The 20,001-nt window shown below is 40.0% G+C and overlaps 1 protein-coding gene across 1 annotated transcript in view; it reads left to right on the top strand.

Annotated features, from left to right (window-relative positions):
* myo15ab (myosin XVAb) overlaps positions 1 to 20,001 on the top strand; it is a 133,816-nt gene that overhangs the window by 111,333 nt on the left and 2,482 nt on the right. The window contains 8 exon segments of the mRNA XM_061914014.1: positions 3,737 to 3,819; positions 3,920 to 4,050; positions 8,136 to 8,230; positions 8,296 to 8,373; positions 8,448 to 8,544; positions 11,111 to 11,271; positions 11,347 to 11,480; positions 14,996 to 15,129. Of these exon segments, the coding sequence (XP_061769998.1) occupies positions 3,737 to 3,819; positions 3,920 to 4,050; positions 8,136 to 8,230; positions 8,296 to 8,373; positions 8,448 to 8,544; positions 11,111 to 11,271; positions 11,347 to 11,480; positions 14,996 to 15,129 (913 nt within the window).

Here is a 20,001-nt window from a genome sequence, read left to right as displayed (position 1 = left end):
GGCTTGCAATCTTTTGGATTGCCAGCTTTGCACAGACAAAGAAATATACAATTTCAGCACAATTGATAATAACTATAGCAACGACCCTTCAGCGTAAGAGTTGTGTGATAATATATACATGATTATTCTAGCATAAGGTATTTTAAGTATTAATTTATTTTCTATTTGATTGTGAACAGGAATGTTTTGGTAAGAGCTTTGGGAAAGGAAGTAATACAACATCAATCACTAAAGAAACCCATTTGGAGAGTAGCCTTTGACGAAAAGGTGAATACAATATAAATGAGTGCTTTTCGGCATCACAACAGTCCTCGTCTCAAGTTCTTGGAAGACGGAAGAGATGTTAGAGGAACCAAACGGAGCTATCTCCGCATGGCTCAAGGAATTGAGCAGGGTGCTGTAACAGGAGTAATATTGTCATGACCTCTCCCTAAAGTCAGGTCTTGTTTTTCCCTTGTTGTGGTTTTCCTTGTTTTGAGGTTCTATTTCGTTTCAGCGCCACCTTCCTTGTTTACTTTTGGTTGTTCGGGGCACTGATTAATCTCACCTGTCTATGATTAGTGATCAGGAGGAAGATAGTTTTATACACCCTGCCTTCCGTGCGGGTTCTTTGTTCGCTCCATGTTTACGTTACCCAATGAAGACAGCAAAGGTCTTTTAAGTCCATCCATCCATCCATTTTCTACCGCTTATTCCCTTTGGGGTGTCGGGGGGCGCTGGTGCCTATCTCAGCTACAAGTCGCCACCTCATCGCAGGGCCTATAGTTCTAAGTAGTTATTATATATTAGAGATGCGCGGATAAGTAATTATATCATCCGCAACCGTGTCACCAAAGTTGTCATCCACCCGCCGTCCACCCGAACCAACATTTTATTAGAAACGCATCCGCCCCACACCAACCCGCTGAAATACATCAAAGGTTGACCACCTTTACCACTCACAGAGCTGTCTAAACTCCTTTCACAGAGTAACGAAGACAATTGGAGTCGCTAAAGTTCTCGCGATTATTCAATTGGAGTTCGTCCTGATGACAAGGACATGGGCGTGCTGTGAAGCCATTGCCTTTGATGTACACACCGATTTTTAGTCTGGCATCATGTTGTGTGCAGCTTCCCCAATCACATGTACAAGATTGAAAGGCATACTGCTAGCGGGGCGTATAAAATAGTCAGGATGTGTCATGGATACAAAGGATTCTGGGTATTTGTTGTGTTGCGTTTATGTTGTGTTACTGGGAGGATGTCCTCCCGAAATGTGTTTGTCAATCTTGTTTGGTGTGGCTTCACAGCGTGGCGCATATTACTAAGAGTGTTAAAATTGTTTATATCACAACCATTAGTGTACTCTGTGTCACCCAGTATGCCTTGCAGTCGTGTGCGTGTTGCTGCGGAAGCTGCACACCACATGTTGCTGGACTGACAAGCAGACCGTACATGTTGTAGAGGGCGACAAAGTCAATGACTTCATAGCACGCCCTAATACTTATTATCTGGGTGACTACCGGCAGTCATTCAGGAGAATATTAGAGTCTCCTATTTACTTCTTCGCTTTGTGACACGGGTCATAAATGGCTCTTTGAATATTAAAGGATACCGATCCCAGAACCATGTATATCAAATATTTCTGGATGATTCAACCGCCACCCCCCGAATCTAATTAAAATCTATTTTTTCGTCATGTCACCCACCCGACCCACGGTTTAACCGCGGACTCCGCGGATGAGACCGCAAACCGCGCATCTCTAATATATATATATATATATATATATATATATATATGTATATTATGCAAATTAATGCGTTAATTACGAGTTAACTCATCAATCTATTAACGCCGACAATTATTTTATCGCACATTTGCGTATGTTGTTTACATACTTTTATTTTGTTAACGCCTTCTCTTAAGAAGATGGCGTCGCCCGGATGGGCTTCAGCGTCGAGGGGCTCTTGGTAAAGATGGAACATTTGGCAAAAATACCGGACAATTCTGCAAATTTCATGGCTGGCTTACAGCGTGGTCACTCCGGGATCACTTACGACCGCCAGACAATTCTGAATGTGGATAGATCGGGCCGTTTTGGACTGAATGACGCGTGCTTGCTAGACCGGCTAGCTAGCATGGGAATACTTTGCCGGCTACATCCAGCGGCCTGTGAAGCAGCGGAGTATATGTGTTGTCTGTCTATTTATCAATAATGCAGACGAGGAGTGTTGGCTGAGTTCTTAACGTTTGCTTTCAGAGCGTGCATATCACAACATACAAGATGCCGTCATGGCGACACACAACCTATACCGGGCTACCGCGCATGCTCGTCACTCCTGTTGCATGCTGGGTAGGGTAGTTCTTTTTTCCCCTGGCTCATAACATCACAATATAGTACCATGTATACGCGTTCAGTTTATCAAAGCACCAAGCAAACAATCGGAAAATTCCCATCATATCAATTCCTAGATATGGTCATAATTATTTTAAGTGCACTACGCAGAATAAACACAACATTATTAATATTGCTACTACGGATAATTTGATCAAAAATTCCCTAAAACAGCCCACTACCTATAATATAGTTTTTTAAACATAAGATCCCTGATCAAAAAAATGTTTCTGCTGTTATCTCAGAAATTGCCTGTTCAGATGTTATGATTGTGGCTCAGAGATTTGTATGTAGATTATATTTATTTTCCATAACAAACAGGATAACTTAAATACCCTGGCAGTGGCAATAAGCTTAAATGTTTGTATTTACATTTTTTGAGTTGATTTTCATAAAATATGCTATTTAACTGCTACTGTTTAACAAGGACTGATTTAAATTGTGTTTGCACAACAAATGTTTTGGCGCTTTTGTCCATGCGGGAGAATATTCCAATAAAGGTGCACTACACACTACTTTTGAATTCATTATTGGGCTTTGCGTATACAATGCAGTTAATCACGATTAATCTGAGAAATAGTGCGATTAACTTCGATTAAAATTTTTAATCGTTGCCCAGCCCTAATATATACATATATATATATATATATATATATATATATATATATATATATATATATATATATATATATATATATATATATAATAAACAAACAATAATGATTAAAACTAACCAAGGAAATGTTTTGGTAAGAGCTTTGGGAAAGGCAGTAATACAACATCAATCACAAAAGAAACCCATTTTGAGAGTAGCCTTTGAGGAAAAGGTGAATACAATATAAATGAGTCCTTTTTGGCATCACAACAGTCCTGGTCTCAAGTTCTTGGAAGATGGGAGAGATGTAAGAAGAACCTAACAGATCTACCAGGAATTGATTAAGGTGGACCCCAACTTAAACAAGTTGAAAAACTTATTCGGGTCTTACCAAGTTTTGAGCGATTGTACGGAATATGTACTGTACTGTGCCAACCTGCCTTTTCATGCGGGCTCATTGTTTGCGTTACCTGTTAGTCTCGTGCTATTGTATTCATATTTCTTAAGCTTTGGACTTCCTGTGCGCTTCCTTTTTGTATTTTTGCCTTGAAAAACGTAACAAGTATCCTTCAGACAAAGAAAAGGGGCCAATGCAGTGAAGAGAAGCAATACAGCATCAATCACACGAGGACTGACGCTTAGACTAAAAGAGATTTCTCAAATATTAATTTTGCCACAAACTGATCTCATTAGACTTTGTACTTAGTGTACCATCAATTAAATGTGTGTGTCTGCACGTGTGTGTGTGTGTGTGTTTTTGCCGCAGCTGATAAGAGATTTCACCTTGATGAGGGACGAGGCTTACTGTCAGGTGCTCAAACAGATTACAGCCAACACCAGCTCCAAAGCGTACGTCCTACTGTACTTTACAGTATACATTCTAGAACCACTGTGATGATTGTAAACCGTGTGTGTGTGTGTGTGTGTGTGTGTTGTTGATGTGGTGTAGTGACAGCTGCCAGCGAGGATGGAGGCTCCTATACATCCTGACTGCTTTCAGCCGCTGCTCCGAGGTCCTCAAGCCCGTCCTCCTGAAATACCTGATGCAGGCCTCTCTCGGCGCCGGTGTACAGTATCAGGGTATCGCACACACACACACAAACACACACACACACACACATATTCTTGTATTTCTTACCTTCTTGAGACCTCCGAAAAGTTATTACAGTGTGTCTCTACATACATTTTTATTTATTTATTTGTATACATTTTGGCCAAATCTTTACACACACTTGTTATTTCATATGTTGGCCAGACACACAGTCAATTTGAAAAATCCCTCCTTTTTTGGGACCACCCTCATTTTGATAGATTTCACCACCAGGGATAGGGACGGCCGGTAGAAAATGGATGGATGGATGCAGATGAGATATTCTCTATTAGATGCAATGGTTTTCTGTTTGTGAAACAATGATTTTGGTCCTAACTTGTTCACCGGTCCTCATACTTTTCCTTGTGGATGTCTCAAGAAGGGTGAAAATACATGAATACACACACACACACACACACACACACACACACACAAATTCTTGTATTTGTTACCTTCTTAAAACCTCTGAAAAATTCCTACCTCTTTAGGACAGCCCTTTCTAGTTTTATAAAGATTTGTATTTACAACATTAATAATATATACATACTATGCAAATATGAAAAAGGCAAACTTTTAGTTAATTTTTATTACTTTTATTTGTAATTGTTTTTTAATCGTCATTATTTACTTCACGTTATTACAGTATGTCTCTAGCTACATTTTTATTTATTTATTTGTATACATTTTGGCCATAGGGGCGAATTTCAGTTTCTTACTCGCACTTGTTATTACGTATGTTGGCCAGAGGGGGAGCCATTCAAATTTTTACACACTCTTGTTATTTCATATGTTGACCAGAGGGGAAGCACTTTTCAAACCGACACACAGTCAATTTGATAAATCCGTCCTTTTTTGGGACCACCCTCATTTTCTTAGATTTCACCACCAGGGATAGGGACGGCCGGTAGAAAATGGATGGATGGATGCAAATGAGACATTCTCTATTAGATGCAATGGTTTTCTGTATGTGAAACCATGATTTTGGTCCAAACTTCTTCATTCCTTATGGATGTCTCAAGAAGGGTGAAAATACAACAACAAACACACACAAATTATTGTATTTGTTACCTTCTTGAAACCTCTGAAAAATTCCGACCTCTTTAGGACCACCCTTTCTAGTTTTATAAAGATTTGTATTTACAACATTAATAATATATACATACTATGCAATAATGAAAAAGGCAAACTTTTAGTTAATTTTCATTACTTTTATTTGTAATTGTTTTTTAATCTTCATTATTTACTTCACATTATTACAGTATGTCTCTAGATACATTTTTATTTATTTATATGTATACATTTTGGCTATAGGGGCGAATTTCAGTTTCTTACCCGCACTTGTTATTACGTATGTTGGCCAGAGGGGGAGCCATTCAAATTTTTACACACACTTGTTATTTCATATGTTGACCAGAGGGAAAGCACTTTTCAAACCGACACACAGTCAATTTGATAAATCCCTCCTTTTTTGGGACCACCCTCATTTTGATAGATTTCACCACCAGGGATAGGGACGGCCGGTAGAAAATGGATGGATAAATGCGAATGAGACATTCTCTATTAGTTGCAATGTTTTTCTGTATGTGAAACCATGATTTTGGTCCAAACTTGTTTACCGGTCCTCATACTTTTCCTTGTGGATGTCTCAAGAAGGGTGAAAATAGAAGAATACAAACAGACACACACACACAAATTCTTGTATTTGTTACCTTCTTGAAACCTCTGAAAAATTTCTACCTCTTTAGGACCACCCTTTATAGTTTTATAAAGATTTGTATTTACAACATTAATGATATATACATACTATGCAATAATGAAAAAGGCAAACTTTTAGTTGATTTTTATTACTTTTTATTTGTAATTGTTTTTTAATCTTCATTATTTACTTCACGTTATCACAGTGTGTCTCTAGATACATTTGTATTTATTTATTTGTATACATTTTGGCTATAGGGGCGAATTTCAGTTTCTTACTCGCACTTGTTATTACGTATGTTGGCCAGAGGGGGAGCGCTTCAATTTTTTACACACTTGTTATTTCATATGTTGACCAGAGGGGGGAGACTTTTCAAACCGACACACAGTCTATTTGAAAAATCCCTCCTTTTTTGGGACCACCCTCATTTTGATAGATTTCACCACCAGGGATAGGGACGGCCGGTAGAAAATGGATGGATGGATGCAAATGAGACATTCTCTATTAGATGCAATGTTTTTCTGTATGTGAAACCATGATTTTTGTCCAAACTTGTTCACCGGTCATCATACTTTTCCTTGTGGATGTCTCAAGAAGGGTGAAAATACAACAACACACACACAAATTATTGTATTTGTTACCTTCTTGAAACCTCTGAAAAATTCCTACCTCTTTAGGACCACCCTTTCTAGTTTTATAAAGATTTGTATTAACAACATTAATAATACATACATATTATGCAAATATGAAAAAGGCAAACTTTTAGTTGATTTTCTTTACTTTTATTTGTAATTGTTTTTTAATCATTATTTACTTCACGTTATTACAGTATGTCTCTAGATACATTTTTTATTTTTTTTTTGGTATACTTTTTGGCCATAGGGGCGAATTTCAGTTTCTTACTCGTACTTGTTATTACGTATGTTGGCCAGAGGGGGAGCACTTCAGCCTTTTACACACACTTGTTATTTCATATGTTGACCAGAGGGGGCAGACTTTTCAAACCGACACACAGTCTATCTGAAAAATCCCTCCTTTTTGGGACCACCCTCATTTTTTTATAGATTTCACACCAGGGATAGGGACGGCCGGTAGAAAATGGATGGATGGATGCGAATGAGACATTCTCTAATAGATGCAATGGTTTTTTGTTTGTGAGACCATGATTTTGATCCTAACTTGTTCACCGGTCCTCATATGGAAGGTACTTTTCCTTGTCTTGTTGATGTCTCAAGAAGGAATGAAATACAAGAATACAGACACATTCTTGTATTTCTCACCTTCTTGAGACCTCAAAAAAACGCCTAAATCTTTAAGACCACCCTTTGTAGATATTTAAAGATTTGTATATACAACAGTAATAATATATACATACTATGTAAATATAATAAAGGTACATCATATTGAATAAATGTTGTAAAAAACCATGTTGTAATGGTAGAGTGGCCGTGCCAGCAACTTGAGGGTTCCAGGTTCGATCCCCGCCTCCGCCATCCTAGTCACTGCAGTTGTGTCCTTGGGCAAGAGACGTTACCCACCTGCTCCCAGTGCCACCCACTGTACTTAGATATTGGGTTTCACTATGTAAAAGCACTTTGAGTCACTAGAGAAAAGCGCTATATAAATATAATTCACTTCACGATGCTATGTTTGAGTTGCTCAACATCTGTCATGTTTTGTGGTCACGTTGTAGTTTGATTTTGGACTCATTGTACACTCTTGTTTGTTTTGTCACCATGACAACTCATTAGTTTTCACCTGTCATGTCACGCACCTGATTCACTTGGACTCATGCACCTGTTAATCACCACGTCACTATTTAAGCCTGTAGTTGCCAGGCAGTCAGCCTGGCGACATCCACTTCTTCACACTCTTGATTGATTGTTGTTTTTGACTTCTTCACGCCACAGTAAGTGTTTTGTTTTTATGTCCACAGTTTAGTGAGTTCTTTTAGTTCATGTTTCATGTCCTAAGTTGTTTTTGCCTCCGCCTTGAGCGCCTTGTGTTTAGTACTTTTTGAGTGATTAATTTAAATATGTCAGTAGCTTCACGCCGTCCAGTCAATTTGCACCACGGGAAAACTAACCACACCATAGTCCACGCCATGACAACATCAGGACCTAATTCAACAAGTTCTCAACGTTGTTTCAATGTCTTGCGCCTGCTGGGTATATCCAAGCTCAAAAAATGTTCGGACCAAACAGAAAGTAGGCGCACGTACTTTACATACCAATAAAAGAAGTAAGACACCAAAATGCTTTTTAATGTTATAAAAGTCAATAAATGGGAGGAGACTGCGAATTTCATCACAACGTTATCATCATTGGTTCATAGACTTTATTCCGGTTGCCATCATGGTCATGTGATTCTGTCCTGTAGGTATCGCCAAAGCGTGTGAGCAGAACCTGAAGAAGACGTTCCAACATGGCGGCCGCACCATTCCACCCAACAACATGGAGCTCAAAGCCATGCTGGTGAGTTTAGTTTAGTTTACTTCGCCTTCGTTAAAATGAACTACAATCCCTGTGCACTTCCTCAGTCGGGGAGAAGCTCCAAGCGTCAGCTCTTCCTCTTCCCGGGAGGCATTGAACGCCACGTGAAAATCAAAACCTGCACCGTAAGTGGCCAGTCACTTCCTCCTCGCGGCGAGGGAGGGAAGCAGCCAGTTGATGTTTTGTTGCTTTCGTCAAGGTCTCCCTGGAGGTGATCGAGGAACTGTGTTACGAGATGGGCTTACACAGACTGGAGGCCATCGAGGAATACGCCATATTTTTAGTGACCGGCAGAGGTGCGTTTAAAGGCCATTTACTACATCGGTGAGGCCAGTTTTGTCGGGAAAGGCTCAAAATGTGTACGGCAAGGGGTGACCAAAGTGCCATTTGTAGCCTAAACCTCATTATTTATATATAAGCAACCCCACCTGGGACTAATTGTGGGTCGTTTTATTGCCTTTGACGATGAAATCATGCAACAAAATGTTAATTTTTAAGGTTAGTGGGATGAAATATGGCCACAGGACTTGTAAAGAAATTAATCTAAAAAAATATGTTGTTCCATTCGTTGCTCAAACACAGATGACATCTATTAAACAGACAAGAAGCAAGGAATTAAACAGAGACAGGATTCAATTTCGCTCAATGAGGAGAAACGTCTGGGCTGTACTCTTTGTACAGTCTTCCACCGCGCTCTGGCAAGAGAATTCTAAGCCCACCTCTTTTATTTGGACTTTCCCTGAATTACATAGCAACAGCTGTTTCTAAGAGGAGAGGGGGTTGTATATAACCGTCGCCCTGATTATTTTTTTTTAACTCTCAGGTTGTACCCAGCCTTCCGGGCGAATGCAGCTGAGATAGGCTCCAATACCCCCCGCGACCTCTAAAGGGACAAGCAGTAGAAAATAGATGGATGGATGGATGTTCAAAAAATAATAAGGAATCAAAATCAATGTTGCTATGAATTATTTAGCTACAGTACCCAAAGCAATGATTACTTCAGATGAAATATTCCATTTTGAAAAATGTTTTGGGGAACATGTTGCATATTGTGCTGTTTTGCCATACAAAAAACAGGCATTTCTTTATTTAAAAAAAATAAAAATAAATTAAAAAAAGAGTACAAAATAATTCAAAATAATTCAAACGACATGTCAACGGATAGATCTGAAGTTAATTTATAGATATTTAAGCATTGGACATAAAAAATAAAATTGATAAATGACATAGTTTTTTTGGCTCCTTTTACATTCACCCAAATTAATAGGAGCTTTAATTTTGACAATAAATGTTGTATTGGTTTTGAAAAGGAAGGCAAACCGCCCTGTGATGAGGTGGTGACTTGTCCAGGGTGTACACCGCCTTCCGCCCGATTGTAGTTGAGATAGGCTCCAGCGATCCCAAGGGAATAAGCGGTAGAAAATGGATGGATGGAGGAAAGCAAACCAGAATGCCCACCGCATTCTTTCATTTTTCAGCATGCAGCCCTCAGTGGGATAAGTTTGGACACCCCTGTAACAAATACTCGACTAATTCGACTTTCCCACCTACAACATAAGTTGATGTGAAGGAAGTTTAGCGTGTATTGACCTACATTGGATTGTTTTTAGACCAGGTAAGACTCTATTGATCAGCTAGGCGTGTGCCTTCAGGGAAACTAAGGTTCTCAATAGTAGCACAAAGATTATGGTGTCCCGATCCAATATTGATATCGGACCGATTTCAGCAAAACAAAACAAACATCGCATTATGTGGGCTTGCATGTAAAATGTGCGATACAAGCAGTCTTGCAATGTTTACTTGTGCAAAGCTGGACAGCCAGTTAATATCTAAATGTCTTCCAATACGCACACTTTCTGCCATTTTACTTAAGTCATTTACAAACGGTAAACATGCCAGGCTATAGGCTGCTAGCTACACAACAGCTAAGCACACAAGCTAGATGTCAGGTTCAAACACTGATGACATCCATTAAACAGAAAAGAAGCAAGGAATTAAACAGAGACGGATTTAAATTTAGCTCATTGAGGAGAAACGTCTGGGCTGTACTCTTCGTACAGTCTTCCACCCCGAAAGGTTGCACGCCTGCTCTTTTATTTGGACTTACCCTGATTACATGGCAACACAGCAGTTTCTAAAGGAAGGGGATGTCGCAAAACAGCCGTCGCCTTTGGTTACAAAACAGTTCAAAGAAAAGTTTCTGCAGGGGGGTCAGGTCCTGCTTCCTCTCCGCTTTGTCGATCTCGGGTCGAGACAAAATCTTCCTGTGGAATACAACGGATCAAAACAACCGACACCTTCATGTCGCTTCCCATCGTACACAGTGGAGTTTTACAAGCCTTTTGATTGGTAACATCAAAGACAGCTTTTTTCTGCTCGCCGGGAACTCATTGAAACACAAAGTTTTGTGATAAGTTAGATACAATTATTCTGACACGAGGCATACGTAATACTTAACTGAACAATATTGCAGTGTAAAACAGCACGTTTGTCAATATAAACAGGTATCATCCATAGTTGCCTAATATTTACACACTCAAAGTCTCCAAGGCCTATTAGAAAATATCCAGTTACAAACGTGTCCGCACCATTCAATTTACTGCACCAAGAACTTAACTTCATGAAGTCTTGCAGCCATTAGGTATCACCAAAGGAACATTTACCATATCCACTTCAACCTACAGACAGCCTAAGTCCATTCCAAACAGTTAATATTAAATAGTTTAGTGTTTTTCATACCTACTGTTGTTTTCCACGCTACAAAATAATAACAGTATGTATGATTCCCGCTGATATCATATCGGATCAATATGGGCACAGGCCGACACCGAAGGTGCCAATATCGGTCCACTGTGTGTCCAGGTCAGAACGTGCGGCCGCTCAACAAACACGAGTACATCCTGGACGTCGCCTCAGAGGCCGAGGTCGTGGACAACAACTACAGCTTTTGGTTCCGACGGGTGGTCTGGACCCAGCCTCTCAAGTTCGACAGCGAGCTTTACGTGGCCATGCACTACAATCAGGTGGCGCCTCACCGGCTCGCTTGTCAGAAAACTTCCATGGAAAAACCTGGTCTCTTCTCTTCTGTGCGGTTTCAGATCCTGCCGGACTACCGCAAAGGTCTCCTGAACATTCTCCCAACCGGAGCGGTGAGCGACCAACAGCTGCACCAGGTCTCCAAGCTGGCCGCCTTGCAACACCGAGCCGAAGACCTGCTCTTCATCCCCAGCATGTAAGGAAAACCTCGCAGATATAGTGGGACCTCGATTTAGGAACTCCCTTGGTTCTAAAACTGGGTCCGTTAGTTCGAAAAAAGTTTGCATAGCGAAGCAAATTTCTCCATAGGAAACAATGTAAATATGAATTATGGGTTCCATCCATATTTTAGTCAAGGTTTGTACACTTTGAACACAATGTAAAGTGGTATAGAGTACTGTATATAAAACAACACAAGCAGAAGTCCCTTTGGAGCCCTTACAAACGATCAGAAATCACCCAAATTCATAACTTTAACTGGCATATTTCATGAAGTAAAATCCACCCACATGAACATCAGCAACGAACTGAGGAGAAAGTCTGCTCTGGCATCGTTTTCCAGAAAATTCTGGTCTCATCACAATTAAAACTTGTTGTGGTACACTGAGCAACCAACAGCTGCATCAGGTCTCCAAGCTAGGCCGCCTTGCAGCACCCAGCCAAAGACCTGCTCTTCATCCCCAGCATGTACGGAAAACGTCATAGATACAGTGGAACCTCGATTTAGGAACTCCCATGGTTCTAGAACTGGGTTTGTTAGTTCGAAAAAAATGTATATTGCGAAGCAAATTTCTCCATAGGAAACAATATAAATATGAATTATGCGTTCCAGCCGTATTTTAGTAAAGGTTTGTACACTTTGAACACAATGTAAAGTGGTATACAGTACTGTATATAAAACAACACAAGCAGAAGTCCCTTTGGTGCCCTCACAAACGATCAGAAATCACCCAAAATCATAACTTTAACTGGCATATTTCATGAAGTAAAATCCACCCACATGAACATCAGCAACGAACTGAGGAGAAAGTCTACTCTGGCATCGTTTTCCAGAAAAGTCTGGTCTCATCACAATTAAAACTTGTTGTGCTACACTGAGCAACCAACAGCTGCATCAGGTCTCCAAGCTAGGCCGCCTTGCAGCACCCAGCCAAAGACCTGCTCTTCATCCCCAGCATGTAAGGAAAACGTCATAGATACAGTGGAACCTCGATTTAGGAACTCCGTTGGTTCTAGAACTGGGTTTGTTAGTTCGAAAAAGTTTGTATAGCGAAGCAAATTTCTCCATAGGAAACAATGTAAATATGAATTATGAGTTCTAGCCATATTTTAGTGAAGGTTGGTACACTTTGAACACAATATAAAATGCTATACAGTACTGTATATAAAACAACACAAGCAGAAGTTCATTTGGTGCCCTCACAAACAATCAGAAATCACCCAAATTCCTAACTTTAACTGGCATATTTCATGAAGTAAAATCCACCCACATTAACATCAGGAACGAACTGAGGAAAAAGTCCGCTCTGGCATCGTTTTCCAGAAAAGTCTGGTCTCATCACAATTAAAACTTGTTGTGGTACACTGCATAACAGAGCTGAGAAAATATAAGAAAAAAAGACTGCATTGTAAGGGGAAAAAATACTAAAAAACAGTACATTTATTTGTCCATTGAATTCCTTGGGATGAATCTTTAAACAAGATTTTCGATGTGTGGAAAACCAAATTAAAATTACAAAATCTAATTAATAATGCTAAAGTTAAGATTATAATTTAAAAGTCAATGACTGAAAACAGGTGAGTAGCTCTTAAATAGGAACATTTCTTAAAAAAAAAAAAAATATTAAATCTCGGCAAGCAGTGTCCAAAGCTTGCTTCGTCGATTCTTCCATACTTGTCAGCGCCATTAATTCAGTTTAATTTTTTCCTGTATTTAATCAGGTTAAAAAAAAAAAAAATTAAGATTAATATCTCTTTTACAAAAGAGACCTGCTCAAGAGGGCAGGAAAAACAGCTTCCTTAAATACATACAACAACAAGATCAGGAGCAGTCACAAACTACAGTTAAAAGTACAAATCACTCACAACATAAAAATAAAAACATGGCATAGGTAAAACATAAAATGTTTCAATTAAAACAATTTAAAAACAAGTACAGTGCACACTAGAAACCGTTTCTCCATCCTTTAAAATTGCCTGAAATCCCCCCTAAGTGATGAGTTCAGGTAACCGCAGATCCTTTTGTTTCAAGTTCAAGTTTATTCGTTTATTTATTTATATTTTTTTAAATTTTTGTGTTGACTCTAGGTATTCCGGTGACCTTAAAACTGTAACGACTGGAGTCTCTATACATAAAATTACATAAATAAGGGGGAACCAGACCAAGAAGTGATTTTTATATACAAACCATCCATAGAGAAAATCTGCGGACTGACAAAGATGGACAACAGTGGTATTTTTTTCCATTTACCGTTAAATGTTGTAAATATTAATAATTAATATTAATTATATAATTAGTAATGAAATCCAGAAGCAAATTTATAGATAATTCGCTGTTGGAAACGGTCCTCTGATGGCAGCCATAACGGCCATGTGGCCCTCAATGAAAAGGAGTTTGACATCAATATAAATTAAAAATATATATATATAAATATATATGTATGTTATAAACATATATATAAATACATATATATATGAGACTTAGACTTCCTTTTTATTGTCATTCAAATTTGAACTTTACAGTACAGATAAGAACGAAATTCCGTTGCATTAGCTCATGGTAGTGCAGGATAAAAGAGCAATAAAGGTGCAGATATAAATAATTAGATTACTGTACAGATAAATATGTTGCACTTTTACATATGCATCCAGGTTTATGGCTGGATGTATTATTGTCTTTATATTCCGGCGAGTTAATCCATTTTTGGGGGGGAATCGAGGGGATTATTATTATGCGTACATGTGTATTATGATGCGTTCAAGCTTTAAATGCTCTCACATACACTACTGAAATGCTCTCAAATAGACTACTGAAATAGTAGTAGTAGTGTATGTGAGAGCTTTTCAATAGTGTATGTGAGAGCTTTTCAGTAGTGTATGTGAGAGCATTTCAGTAGAGTGTATAAGAGTGTTTCAGTAGTGTGTGTGAGAGAAACACATTTCAGTTGTTTATGTGAGAGCGTTTCTGTAGTGTGTTTAAGAGTGTTTCAGTAGTGTGTGTGAGAGAAACACATTTCAGTTGTTTATGTGAGAGCGTTTCAGTAGTGTGTTTAAGAGTGTTTCAGTAGTGTGTGTGAGAGAAACACATTTCAGTTGTTTAAGTGAGAGCGTTTCAGTAGTGTGTTTAAGAGTGTTTCAGTAGTGTGTGTGAGAGAAACACATTTCAGTTGTTTATGTGAGAGCGTTTCAGTAGTGTGTTTAAGAGTGTTTCAGTAGTGTGTGTGAGAGAAACACATTTCAGTTGTTTATGTGAGAGCGTTTCAGTGGTGTGTTTAAGAGTGTTTCAGTAGTGTGTGTGAGAGAAACACATTTCAGTTGTTTATGTGAGAGCGTTTCAGTAGTGTATGTAAGAGCTCATTCTGAATAATGTCCCTAACGGCCCCTCATATAGTTGTGCTCCCTCTCTCTCTCGTAAAAGTGTCAGCAGAGCGGCTCAGCTCGCCGCCCGCTGGAGAAAGCGTGGATGTAAGCGTGTGATCTCTCCTCCTCCAGACACGAGCTGTCGGAGTACATCCCCGCGCCTCTCTTCAAAAGGCAGCCGCCCCAGCAGTGGGTTGCCATGGCGACGCAGCACATGCAGCAAGTGCAGACCTTGAGTCCACACCAGGCCCGCGCACAGTTTATGGGTGAGATCCGTCACGGCCAATGTGGCCCGTCGTATATTATAGTATTTTTTTTTATAATACTATAGTGTACTGTTGCTAAATCAAGCTTTGATTGTTTTTAGTAAGACTTAGACTTAGACTAACTTTAATGATCCACAAGGGAAAGTGTTCCACACAGTAGCTCAGTTACAAATGATGGAAAAAATAGTATAAAATAGACTAAAAGCATTATCAACTACTGCGATGAGTTGGCGACTTGTCCAGGGTGTACCCCGCCTTCCGCCCGATTGTAGCTGAGATAGGCGCCAGCGCCCCCCTCCGCCCCAAAAGGGAATAAGCGGTAGTAAATGGATGGATGGGCATTATCAACTATAACATATGTACCTAATGGGCAGCACGGTGGAGGAGGGGTTAGTGCATGTGCCTCACAATACGAAGGTCCTGAGTTCAATCCCGGACATGGGATCTTTCTGTGTGGAGTCTGCATGTTCTCCCCGTGACTGCGTGGGTTCCCTCCGAGTAGTCCGGCTTCCTACCACCTCCAAAGACTTGCACCTGGGTATAGGTTGATTGGCAACACTAAATTGCCCCTAGTGTGTGAATGTTGTCTGTCTATCTGTGTTGACCCTGCGGTGAGGTGGCGGCTTGTTCAGGGTGTACCCTGCCTTCCGCCTGAATGCAGCTGAGAGGCTCAAGACAACAGGTAGAAAGTTTCACCACACTAGGTTTGGTGAAATTTGTCCTTTGCATTTGACCCATCCCCTTGTTCACCCCCTGGGAGGTGAGGGGAGCACTGAGCAGCAGCGGTGGCCGCGCCCAGGAATCATTTTTGGTGATTTAACCCCCTATTCCAACCCTTGATGCTGAGTACCAAGCAGGGAGGTAATAGGTCCCATTTTTATGGTCTTTGGTATGACTCGGCCGGGGTTTGAACTCACGACCTACCGATCTCAGGGCGGACACCCTAACCACAAGGCCACTGAGCAGGTTACGATGATTGATTTGAAATTTTCATACCATTACATCGCTGCACATAATAATGTTACGTGAAGGAGTAGGAACACGAGATCACAAACATTAGCAACATTAGCCTTGTTTTGCTAACATTATATTTAAAAAATGGTTTTACCGACCATTTGGCCTTTTTAATTTGAGTAATTCTGGTCAATGACCCCTGAGTGTACTTTTTCAATCAGCACAGCATTTATTTATGACACAATCCAAACAACCTTCCCTAGTCATGGTGCAAAAAAAAATTGCAACTATCATAAAAGTCAACACACATGGTCACTGAACATTGGTGAAATTTGTCCTTTGCATTTGACCCATCCCCTTGTTCACCCCCTGGGAGGTGAGGGGAGCACTGAGCAGCAGCGGTGGCCGCGCCCAGGAATCATTTTTGGTGATTTAACCCCCTATTCCAACCCTTGATGCTAAGTACAAAGCAGGGAGGTAATGGGTCCCATTTTTATAGTCTTTGGTATGACTCGGCCGGGGTTTGAACTCACGACCTACCGATCTCAGAGCGGACACCCTAACCACAAGGCCACTGAGCAGGTTACGATGATTGATTTGAAATTTTCATACCATTACATCGCTGCACATAATAATGTTACGTGAAGGAGTAGGAACACGAGATCACAAACAATAGCAACATTAGCCTTGTTTTGCTAACATTATATTTAAAAAATGTTTTTACCGACCATTTGGCCTTTTTAATTTGAGTAATTCTGGTCAATGACCCCTGAGTGTACTTTTTCAAGCAGCACAGCATTTATTTATGAAACAATCCAAACAACCTTCCCTAGTCATGGTGCAACAAAAAAATTGCAACTAACATAAAAGTCAACACACATGGTCACTGAACATTGGTCAAATTTGTCCTTTGCATTTGACCCATCCCCTTGTTCACCCTTGGGAGGTGAGGGGAGCACTGAGCAGCAGCGGTGGCCGCGCCCAGGAATCATTTTTGGTGATTTAACCTCCAATTCCAACCCTTGATGCTGAGTACCAAGCAGGGAGGTAATGGGTCCCATTTTTATAGTCTTTGGTATGACTCGGCCGGGGTTTGAACTCACGACCTACCGATCTCAGGGCGGACACCCTAACCACTAGGCCACTGAGCAGGTTACGATGACCGTGAAATAACGATGACAGTGATTTGAAATGTTCATACCATTACATCGCTGCACATAGTAATGTTACGTGAAGGAGTAGGACAGGAGATCACAAACATTAGCGACACTAGCCTTGTTATGCTAACAGTATATTTACAAAAAATGTTTTTACCGACCATTTGGCCTTTTTAATTTGAGTAATTCTGGTCAATGACCCCTGTGTGTACTTTTACAATCAGCACAGCATTTACTTATGACACAATCCAAACAACCTTCCCTAGTCATGGTGCAAAAAAAATTGCAACTAACTTAAAGGTCAACACACATGGTCACTGAACATTGTGGCTATTATTAAAGTCCAAACATCATTAAAAAAAATCTAAATCACACATATTTACTGTAAATCCATTACAGTGCATGATGGGAAAAATGTCAAACAATTACTCCACATTCATTTCCTCTGCTTGATATTTCTGATTTATTACAAAACGGAGGAGGCTGATTTCAATACCGGTAATTTGAAATCGCATAAAGGGAAGAAGTTTAAGAGCTATTCAGTAGGATTTAAAGGGGAACATTATCACCAGACCTATGTAAGCGTCAATATATACCTTGATGTTGCAGAAAAAAGACCATATATTTTTTGAACCGATTTCCGAACTCTAAATGGGTGAATTTTGGCGAATTAAACGCGTTTCTGTTTATCCCTTTCTGTGCGACGACGTCAGAACGTGACGTCACATCGGTACTCTAACGCCATTTTTCCCTACCACATCAGACGCATCGAGTCAAATCAGCTCTGTTATTTTCCGTTTTTTCGACTATTTTCCGATACCTTGGAGACATCATGCCTCGTCGGTGTGTTGTCGGAGGGTGTAACAACACGATCAGGGACAGATTCAAGTTGATTTACATAAAATGTGCATCGATTAGCACGGCATGCTAATCGATGCTAACATGCTATTTAGGCTAGCTGTGTACATATTGCAGCATTATGCCTCCTTTGTAGCTATATTTACATCCAGCCTTTCCCTCCATCCACATTTAATGCCAAACAAACACTTACCAATCGACGGATTTAAGTTGCTCCAGTGTCAAGAGATGCGAAAGTCCCTCTTTTGGTTTTTACCGGCGATGCTACGACAGAGATGGCACAGAGATGGCAAAAATGTCTGGATAGCCTGCGACAGTCAAAGCAGATGCATTCCCAACGATAAAGTCAACGAAATCACAAAGGTGAGTGTTGTTGATTTTATTGACTTATGTGCTAATCAGACATATTTGGTCGCGGCATGACTGCCAGCTAATCGATGCTAACATGCTATTTAGGCTAGCTGTATGTACATTTGAAACTATATTTACATCCAGCGTTTCCTTCCACCCACATTTAATGCCAAACAAACACTTACCAATCGACGGATTTAAGTTGCTCCAGTGTCAAGAGATGCGAAAGTCCCTCGTTTGGTTTTTACCGGCAATGCTACGACAGAGATGGCACAGAGATGGCAAGAATGTGTGGATATCATGCGACACTTAAAGCAGATGCATTCCCAACAATAAAGTCAACGAGATCACGAAGGTGAGTGTTGTTGATTTTATTGACTTATGTGCTAATCAGACATATTTGGTCGCGGCATGACTGCCGGCTAATCGATGCTAACATGCTATTTAGGCTAGCTGTATGTACATTTGAAACTATATTTACATCCAGCGTTTCCTTCCACCCACATTTAATGCGAAACAAACACTTACTAATCGACGGATTTAAGTTGATCCAATGTCAATGCGAAAGTCCTGATCGGTTGGTCTGCACATTTTACCGGCGATGCTAAGACAGACATGCATGGCCGAAAGTCGTCAATAGCTATTCGCTCAATAGCTTCAGTTTCTTCTTCAATTTCGTTTTCGCTATCTGCCTCCATACTCCAACCATCTGTTTCAATACATGCGTAATCTGTTGAATCGCTTAAGCCGCTAAAATCCGAGGCTGAATCCGAGCTAATGTCGCTATATCTTGCTGTGCCGTTCGCCATTGTTTGTATTGGAATCGCTATGTGACGTCACAGGGAAATGGACAGTGGCTTAGGCAAATAGCGAAAATCAAGCACTTTAAAGCTTTCTTTAGGGATATTCCGGGATGGGTAAAATTTTGCAAAAAACTTCAAAAAATAAAATAAGCCACTGGGAACTGATTTTCATTGGTTTTAACCCTTCTGAAAATGTGATAATGTTCCCCTTTAAGGTCCAAGCTTACATCACACTCAATTTTTTACTGCATACCTTTAGTAAGTGCCGGAGTGAGAAGAGGTTTTTAAATTAATTAGCGCATGCTTACTTTTACCGCATGCCTTTGGTAAGCGCAGGAGTGAGAAGAGGTTTTAAATTAATAATTAGCGCCCTGGTGGCAATTCAAGGAAATACGGAAATTTAGATATTGGGTTTCACTATGTAAAAGTGCTTTGAGTCACTAGAAAATTGACCACTAAACGGTAACACTCAAATAAGTTTTCCTACTGAAATGAGATTTTCTTATTTAAACGGGGATAGCAGGTCCATTCTATGCGTCATACTTGATCATTTCGTGATATTGCCATATTTTTGCTGAAAGGATTTAGTAGAGAACATCGATGATAAAGTTCGCAACTGGAGAAAAGCCCTGCCTCTACCAGAAGTCGCATACGATGACGTCACATGTTGATGGCTCCTCATGTATTCACATTGATTTTAATGGGGGCCTCCAACAAAAACAGCTATTCGAACCAAGAAAATTACAATT

The sequence above is a fragment of the Nerophis ophidion genome, linkage group LG01 (assembly GCF_033978795.1).
Source record: "Nerophis ophidion isolate RoL-2023_Sa linkage group LG01, RoL_Noph_v1.0, whole genome shotgun sequence".
NCBI classification, from domain to species: domain Eukaryota; kingdom Metazoa; phylum Chordata; class Actinopteri; order Syngnathiformes; family Syngnathidae; genus Nerophis; species Nerophis ophidion.
Note: the sequence above shows the minus strand (reverse complement) of the source record. Positions and strands in the feature narration are given on the sequence as shown.